The sequence below is a fragment of the Quercus suber genome, unplaced genomic scaffold (genome assembly GCF_002906115.3).
Source record: "Quercus suber isolate HL8 unplaced genomic scaffold, Cork oak 2.0 scaffold_231, whole genome shotgun sequence".
Lineage (NCBI taxonomy): Eukaryota > Viridiplantae > Streptophyta > Magnoliopsida > Fagales > Fagaceae > Quercus > Quercus suber.
Genome location: NW_027069688.1, coordinates 865,892 through 875,352, shown reverse-complemented (window position 1 = coordinate 875,352; position 9,461 = coordinate 865,892). Strand labels below are relative to the sequence as shown.

General features: G+C 38.4%; 1 protein-coding gene across 1 annotated transcript; it reads right to left on the bottom strand.

Moving 5' to 3' along the window:
• Window positions 1-7,537: 7,537 nt before the first annotated feature.
• Window positions 7,538-9,131, bottom strand: LOC112032936 (fatty acid elongase 3-like). The gene has a single exon (XM_024065701.2). The coding sequence runs from the start codon at window positions 8,911-8,913 to the stop codon at window positions 8,044-8,046; it is 870 nt and encodes a 289-aa protein (XP_023921469.1). The 5' UTR covers window positions 8,914-9,131; the 3' UTR covers window positions 7,538-8,043.
• Window positions 9,132-9,461: the final 330 nt, after the last annotated feature.

Sequence of the window (9,461 nt, the reverse complement as noted above, 5' to 3'; positions counted from 1 at the left end):
TCCATTTATTTCAATTTTGTCCTTTTCCTTTTGGAAAATTGCATGATCGTATTTACTATTGTACCTTAAAGTCCTAACACCCATGTCAATGTTACTATTATTTTTAAAAACTTCAATTGGATTAAACAAGTGGTACATCTGGTCAAATAAGTTTATCAAAAATCTGTTCAAATAAGGTGCTTACATATAATATAAACATATTGCTCTTGTGTCTCTAATGACCGGTAATGTCGCGGTTGCATTTTCTACCATGTATTTTTATGAAAAGAAGCAGGAATGGTATTGAATAATGTAATATTCACTCTAACAAGAAATCATCAATATTATAGAACATGTCGAATGATAAGGTCACAATTGAGGATAACCGTGATAGTTCAGGCTTTGTGGTTGTGGCTTTGGAAGCAACTTTCAACTTATTGCTATTTGCTGTAAATTGTACAGCAATTAAACTTTGTGCAGCAATTATTTGCACACAAGCAAATAAACTAAAAAACTAAAAGAAAAAACACTTATGGTAATGCAACAATCTTACCGACCCACAGGGGCGTAGCCACCTCTTGTTTGTAAGGGAGATGCCACCTCTTGTTTTCCCGTTTAGTTTATTTGAATGAAAATACAGTTTATCAGAAAAAAAAAAAAAAAAAAAAAAAAAAAAAGGGGCGTAGCCAGGGAGATTCACCTCTTTTTTTTTCTTTTTTGAGAATTAAAGTAGTGTCTTTTATTCAATGAATATCATTAGAGTCTACTAAAACAAAAGAGTGATTTGTGGTGGAACATCCTCCATCCACACTCTATAATCTGTAACATTTAAAACAAAATAAGCTAAAACATGAGCAACCATATTACCCTCTCTCTTAACATGAGAGTAGTGTAATTTACTAAAATATCTAGCCTTTTGATCTTACTGCATCAAGAATTATATCGTCTGTTGACAAAAAGGACTATCATATTTGAGAGCATGCATGGTCTTGACAATCACCCTCCAAGGTGGCCTCTTAAAACCCCAGTTCGGACACTAACTGCAAGGCCAATGCTGCAGCCATACCTTCAACTTCAAAAGGAGAATATGCACGGCTAAGGGTCCTAGACAGTGAAGCCAAAACCGCTCCCTGTGCATCATGAATTACGGCACCAATCCCTGACTATTGCTCCTTACTGAATAATGCGCCATCAAAATTGATCTTAACCATGTCCAAGATAGGAGCTCTCTATCGAGCTCAGACCGGTGTGGACTGTGGTGAGGGAGATGGCTGCACCACCTGGTAATCTGTTAGGAGTTCCAAGGCCAAGTTTGCCAGCTGGTTTGGGCTACACCAAGGTTGATTAGATCTGACCTGGTTCTAATGTGTCTATATTGTCCAGACTGTGACCGAGAACAGCTCTAAATTATGTTGCCTTTTGATCATCCAAGACAGCAGCTCTTTGAAAAATCAATGAATGCCATGGTTCTTCTACAAGCCCATAATGACTCATCTGCCCAAACAACATCCAGTTCACGGCATGACCAGAGGGCGTGAAGGGGTGTTTCAGGCACCATCTTACATCTATCACATAGAAGATCATCGATGATTGTGCGTCAAACAAGGCTTTCTTTTGTGGGCAGTGAATTCCGGCAAGCTCTCCATAACAGGTTCCTCATTTTGTTTGGGATTTGTAGAGACCGAACCTCCTTCCACATTGTCTTTTCTGGTGCAACTAGTTCCGACTCTACATTAGGAGCGCCCTCTGCCTTGAGAAACCGATATTTGGATTTACTATTATACATTCCATTGTATGTGAAAGGCCAAAATAGGCTATCCTCACAAGTCTCGGTTGGCAAAGGCAGATTTTTAATTAACTTTGCTTCCTTTTGAACAAAAATACCCTCCACCATGCTGTGATTCCACTGCCTTAGTTCACTGTCAATGAGAATTTCGACTCTCGCCTCAGCCAAGGTTTCACATATTGGAGAAAGAACTTGTGGGGCTTGTTTCATTGGAAGCCAATTGCTCTCCCATATGCCCACTGATTTCCCATTACCTATTCTCCATCTACAACCCCTTTCTAACACATCGCTCCTATGTAAAATGCTACTCCATGCATACGAACCCCCTCTAGAATTTTTGGCTTCCATAATTGAACACTTCGGGAAAAACCGAGCCTTAGATACTTAATAAAACAGGGAATCTTGGTTTTTCAAGAGCCGCCAAGCTTGCTTCGCCAAAAGTGAATCATTAAAGAAAGCCAAATCTTTAAACTCCATACCTCCTTCATGTTTTGATTTAGTCAATTCTTCCCATTTCACCCAATGTATTTTCCTTCTCTCCTCCTTTTGCCCCACCAAAATTTCTTGATCAAGGCTTCAATATCATGACAAAGCCCCACAAGTAATTTGAAGCACCCCATGGCAAAGGTTGGGATGGCTTGAATGACAGCCTTAATAAATACTTCACGACCGGCTTGAGACAGAAGCTTTCCTTCCCAACTTTGTAATTTCCTCCAAATCTTTTCTTTAATGAGATCAAAGCTTTGTTTCTTCCTTCTTCCAACCAAAGATGGTAGGCCCAGATATTGGTCATAATGTTCAATCTCCTGTAATCCCAAGGCTGATTTGATCTCGTTTTTATTGATCTCCATGGTTGATTTGCTGAAGAAAATTGTTGTTTTATTTTTGTTGACCTTTTGCCCCAAGGCTTTCTCATATCTTTCCAAGATGTTCAAAATCTGTCCACACTCCCTTTGGGTTGCCCTACAAAAAATAAGGCTATCATCTGCAAATAAAAGATGGGTTAGTTTTGGTCCCCTTCAACATAATGAGAACCCTTTGATATCCCCCCTAATTGCCGCCTATTGTATGAGGCCATTTAAACCTTCAATGCAAAGGAGGAATAGAAAAGGAGACAAAGAGTCTCCTTGTCGAATGCCTCTAGTAGAATGAATCAAACCGTGGGGTTCTCCTTGAGACAAAAGTTTTCCTTCCCAACTTTGTAATTTCCTCCAAATCTTTTCTTTAATGAGATCAAAGCTTTGTTTCTTCCTTCTTCCAACCAAAGATGGTAGGCCCAGATATTGGTCATAATGTTCAATCTCCTGTAATCCCAAGGCTGATTAGATCTTGTTTTTATTGATCTCCATGGTTGATTTGCTGAAGAAAATTGTTGTTTTATTTTTGTTGACCTTTTGCCCCAAGGCTTTCTCATATCTTTCCAAGATGTTCAAAATCTGTCCACACTCCCTTTGGGTTGCCCTGCAAAAAATAAGGCTATCATCTGCAAATAAAAGATGGGTTAGTTTTGGTCCCCTTCAACATAATGAGAACCCTTTGATATCCCCCCTAATTGCCGCCTATTGTTTGAGGCCATTTAAACCTTCAATGCAAAGGAGGAATAGAAAAGGAGACAAAGAGTCTCCTTGTCAAATGCCTCTACTAAAATGAATCAAACCGTGGGGTTCTCTGTTCACTAGTATCGAATATGTCACTGATTGAACACAAGCCATGATTAACCCAATCCATTGCTCACAAAACCCCATTTTCCTCATTATATTTTCAAGGTACACCCATTCAACCCGATCATAAGCTTTGCTCATGTCAAGCTTGATCGCCATATAACCTGTATCTCCTGCGACTTGGTTTTTCATGCAATGCAATGATTCAAAGGCCACCAAAATGTTATCAATGATGAGTCTATTTTTTGTGAAGGAAAATTGGTTTTCGGTAATGATTAGAGGTAAAACTTTATTGAGTCTATTAGCTAGAACTTTAGAGAAAATTTTGTAGAGAACATTGCATAAACTAATGGGCCAAAATTCTTGGACCAATTTGGGGTTTTTTTGTTTTGGGAATAAGGGTGATAAAGGTGTGGTTTAGGGGGTGAGGGAGAGTATTTGAATTGAGCCAAGATAATACTAATCTCGTAACATCGTTATCCATTAGACCCCAAAAGTGTTGATAGAACAAAGGCAGCATTCCATCAAGGCCTGGAGTTTTCAATGGGGCCATTTATTTCAGTGCTGTGACCACTTCGGATTCTAGGAAAGAACTCGTGAGTGCTACATTCATCTCTTCTGTTATTACCCTTGGAATGTGGTCAAGGATGCCCATATTTGTGTCCGGCTTTGAGGTGGCGAACAACTCCTAATAGTACCTTATAAACACCAAGGCAATTGGCTCTGAATGGATCTGCCAATTATTTGTTTCATGCCTAATCCCACGGATCAGGTTCCTCCTATGTCTCTTACTTGCTCGGCAATGGAAGAATTTTGTGTTACTATCACCATTTTTTAGCCAAAGTACCCTTGAACGTTGTCACCATAGTCTTGCTTCCCTATCAAGAAGTACATTGATATGCTCCTTTAGCTCATGAACTCTATGGTTCATCCTACTAACAATTGCTTCCCTTTCGGCTTAAGCTAGTTGAGCTTTCTTCTTTTCCAACTCTTTCCTGACATTCCCAAAGATGTTCTTATTCCACCAAGCTAAATCTTTTCCACATGCTTCGACCTTCTTTAAGATGCACTCATCACTTGTTCCATTATGTACCGAAGACCATGAAGCTTCCATAGTTTCAAAAATCTTTCATCCAATAACCACATTTCCTCAAACCTAAAGGGGCGCCTACGTGGTGGTGGCTCAAATCCTGAAAGGTTAATTAATAATTGATAGTGATCTGAAGAATTACAATTGAGATGAGTTACAATAGAACCTGAAAATTTCATGAACTAGGGATTGTTTGCTAAGCCTCGGTTAAGTCTTTCCCACAGAGAAAGCCCATCTATGAAGTGCTTACTCCGGGTGAATCAAGAACCTACGTAGCGAAGGTCCATAAAACCACACTCCTCTATTACATCTCTAAAAAGTTGCATCTGTCCATTGCTTCGAATTGCACCTCCTTTCTTTTCATCTTGTCTAGTGATTTCATTAAAATCTCCAGCGTACAACCACGGAACCTGAGAGTGGTGGTTTAATGAACGAAGGCTATCCCAAGCTTCAGTTCTTCTTGAAGTGTCTAGTTCCCCATAGAAGCTTGTAAATCTCCATTCATTATCCGTACCCTTCTCAATCAATGTGTCAATGTAATAATTTTAGTTGAGACGTGGGCAGACAATGCAAGGTTAGAGACTGTACAGAGGAATATTGACTTCGAACACAAGTGGTTAGTACCTAAAGAAGGAAGAGGTGGGGGTATTGCACTATTTTGGAAAGCTTCTATTAACCTTGAAGTGGTGGATGCTATAATTATAATTTATAAATCTATTAAATACAAAATTATCAACTTTGATAGACCGCCGCATTCTTAAACATTAATGAATATACAAAAGTTGTCTAATTCACCATAGACATATATAATAATATCCAAAAAAAAAAAAAAAATTGCATCAAAATTATGTTAGATGATATGATAATCTTTCTTAGAATACACTTCATCAATTTTTACTCAATTTAATGGATGTCATTCACACTTAAGAAAACAAAAATTTTAATATTATTTTAAACATTCATATTATTAAAATTTTCCTATATTTTAATTTTTTTTAATGAATTATTTGGCACCTAATTCCCAAAAAAAAGGGGGATAAATTAAGTCTAACTTGAAAGAGATATGTAATAAACAAAGCATATTCTTAAAAATGAACACAGCCTTAAAAAACAAAGCATATTCTTAAAAATCTAAACACTCATACAAACTGTGACAGTTTTGTTTGACTATGTTGAGAATTTTGAGATGAGATGAGTTGATAAGAAATAAACAATGAATTGGTAGCACTATAGAGGAAAACAAGCAAAAGCACATGTAGCTTCCTTGACAGTAAGAATGAAAGGGGAAAAATAAAGTTCTGTTTAGAAACGGTTAATGGGCTAACATCTATGCCATTTTGAGAGAGTGATTATTGACCATTGGATTAATTACAAGTGTATGGACAATTGAAGGGGTCAAGTATTATTTTATTTGAGAACAAGCTTCTTTATCTGTTGAACTATTACAAGTTCAAGGAACAAATGAGGGGGATCGGCACTGTTTTAAAACTAGATCAGACTGGCCGGTCTGACCGGTTGAACTGAGAACCGGAGGCCTGTCCGGTCCGGTAAAGAGGCCTAAGACCGGTAACAACTGGTCAAAAACCAGTAAAAATCGAGAATTGAAGGCAAATCTAGTTTTGTCTCCGGTCCGATTTTTAAAACCATGGGGATCAGTTATATATTTTTTGGGTGCCCATATCATATTGCTTTCTATACTGTAGGAAATTTTAAATTTTGGGGGACTATGACCTCCTAAGGAGCAATGTTGCTCCGTCTTGTCGACACTTAATTTAACGTCTCTTGACTTCTCAATATATAAATAAAGTAATATTACTTTTATATGAGTTCATTATCGATTGAATGTGAAAGATATGGCGTGTTCCTGGAATTAGTGCATCAAATTCCACAACCGTGCTTGTGATTTGTATCTCTTAAACACACTATCGACACACTTAATTTAACGTCTCTTGACTTGTCAAAATATAAATAAAGTAATATTACTTTTATATGAGTTCATTATCGATCGAATGTGAAAGATATGGCATGTTCCTAGAATTAGTGCATCAAATTCCACAGCCGTGCTTGTGATTTGTATCTCTCAGACGATAATGCAAAAATTGAAACCACTCCATTTGAGTGTGCTTTCATTGTCAATGTGTTTCACCCAATTTGACAACACATTTCAGTGGAATTTAAGGTGAGTTCTGTGGGGGATATTCTACTTCGAATGATAAGGTCCTCTCTAATCAAAATCTCATGAATGATAAACAGAAATTATACGGTAATGGAATCTATCTTATTCTGAGATATAAGAAAATTTTTACTATGATTTTTCTTCATTGTTACCCAACCTAGAAAATAAACAAGTACCTTCTCAGATTAAGGGTGACTGGTGAAGCTTCCAGTAGTTGCAATTTATATTACTTTGAGCACTCGTTCCGCAATTCCTACATTGGCATTACTAACAAAGCACCCTTTATATTCCATAGAGCATGAAAAAACACACAACAAAGTACCATGGCTTCCCCAATGCCCATTCTTTTGCAGTTTGCTCCGGCAATTTACCAAACGTTTGCCATGGGATGGAGGGTACGGGTTATGTTGTGCTTATAGCCATTTATTGGGTATCTTGATTCCTCATTCCTGACTCTTATAGAATTAAAGCTTAATTAATTTTACAATTAAACTTGATGCACACAAACTAATTTTCACACATCCAAAAAGTAATTGAAATAAGGACTCTTAACTTTTAATCAAACTTACAACTTTTTAGAGCATGTTTTTATCAAATATGCGTAGGTCATATGTTGTATTTGTACATGAAAAAATCTATCATGTATCCACCCTTTCGAATAGGAGTAAGCCCACGTTAAAGACGGATACATATATCAGATATCAGTTGTTGTACACAGCATAAAAACAAAACTGAAACAACATATTAATGGTGTGGTGCCATGTAATAATATCTAAGGTTAGGTAGCTACCTACATTGACACCCAAAAGTCTCAATTAAATCCCAGTCCCTACAAAATCTTACAATAAAAAAATGAAGAATTGGAAATTTCTTACCCTGGAAAACAACCAAATTGTACAACGCCAGCTCGAGGCAGAGGAAATTTCCCCCACAAAATGTTCAAAATAATTACAATTCACAAGTACTAAAAATAAAAATGCCTAGTAGGATTCTTCGGCAATTCTAATAAAGTAAGGATTCAAAATTTCAAAATTTAAAAAAATTTGAGATTTGTTTGGTAATGTTGTTTAAACAAAAGCTTTTGTTATTTAAATAACACTATATGTATTTTTACAATATTTTTTAAATTACGTATTTTCATAATACTTAAACAACATTTTTACAAAACATCTCCCAAAACATCTCCAAAACGGCCCTTATTTACTATATGTTAATATATACTTTCTTTTACAAAAGCAAAGGTGTCACCAATTTTTGGTGTCCTGTTAGTATTACCCCAAATTACAGGGGCAAAAAAAAAAAAAAAAAAAAACAACAACAAACCAAAACTTACATTACTGGCTTTACTGGTTCAAACATCCTTGTCTTCACCTTTGTTAACCTCGTCGGACCCACATTTTCTGTTCCTCGAGTGCATGTTGTTAACATAGAACTTCAAGAACAGTAACAAAACAAAACCATTGAGCACGGAATTGAAGATCCACGCGCCAATCCCATGGCACCCACCTTTGAAGAAATGCAACAACAGCACTCCTACGTGGCAGACAAGATTGCAACTCAACAGCAAGAGCTGACAGTTGAGCACGAAAGGATAGCAGGCGCTGGGCAACCCGATTGCGGTCCAGAACCGGTACCCGTATACGACGGAGTAAACCGACGTCGTTAGGATGATGGAGAGGACTTGGAATGATTGGGAGAACTCGAGCCAGAGGAAGGAGGTGAAGGTGAGGATTGAGTGGTTGAAGAGCTGGAACGAGGCGAGCCTACGACGTCGTAGTATGGTGAAGAAAGTGCGGAGCATGTGGAAGAATCGGGTCAGGTAGTAGAGGTAGGACCAGAAGAAGACCCGGCCCGAGGGTCGGGTTCCGAGTGGGAAACAGAGGAGCCATTGGAATGGGGTTTTGGAGCGGCGCCAGAACCAGCGGGTTTCGCGGATTTCGGAGGCGGCGGAGAGGAGGGTTCCGGCGAAGATTGTGGCGGAGATGAGGGACATGGAGAGGCTGTGTATGGCCGGGATTGGGCCGAGCGGGACGGCCCGGCCCGGTCGGAGGATGAGGCCCAGTAAGAGATGGAGGAAGGTGGAGAGGGTGAGATAAAGAGCTATGGAGGTGAAGAGGAATGACCACGTGGAGCCCCATGATTGGGTGTGGCTCCATCGGAATGTTACGATTGATGGGTGCTCGGAGAGCCAGTAGGTTAGCTTCTGATAAAGCACTATCATCACCGTTGATATCTAATCGGGCGGTGGAGGTTGGCTAGTCTCTGTTTTCTCCTTCTTCTTCTTCTTCTTCTTCTTATTTTTTTTTCGGTCTAGTCGTGAAGTTGGAGAAAGGCATTATAAATTGGACAATTGACGTGGCGAACAAGTGGTCAGCAGGAGGTCTGCGTGGAGGCAAATGATTGGATGTGCTCCTTGTAATCATTATATTACGAACGTAGGTAACTCACACATGCGATTTGTGATGCTGATTATATAGTTGTTTGTGTTTACTGATTTGGTGTGGGCGGCATTATTATTATGGAGTAAGAAGATGCACAAGATTGCTAAACACGAGATGGGCTTGGGAGTATGGGACCCATGGTGATTTTAAATTTTTTTACTTCTTTTTTCTTTTGGTGGGGTATTTTGATATCTTGATTTTTGTTACCAGCTTCAAAAAATGTGAAATCGGTTGTGCTCCTAAGGTGAGTCACGTGCGTTTCACGAGTTTATTTCTTCTCTTTTTTATTTGTTTATTTAAATTATTTTAGTATTGATTTAGATTAATT

What these genes read in the sequence shown, in the direction of transcription:
- LOC112032936 (XM_024065701.2), bottom strand. Translation starts at nt 8,913, where the DNA reads ATGATAGTGCTTTATCAGAAGCTAACCTACTGGCTCTCCGAGCACCCA.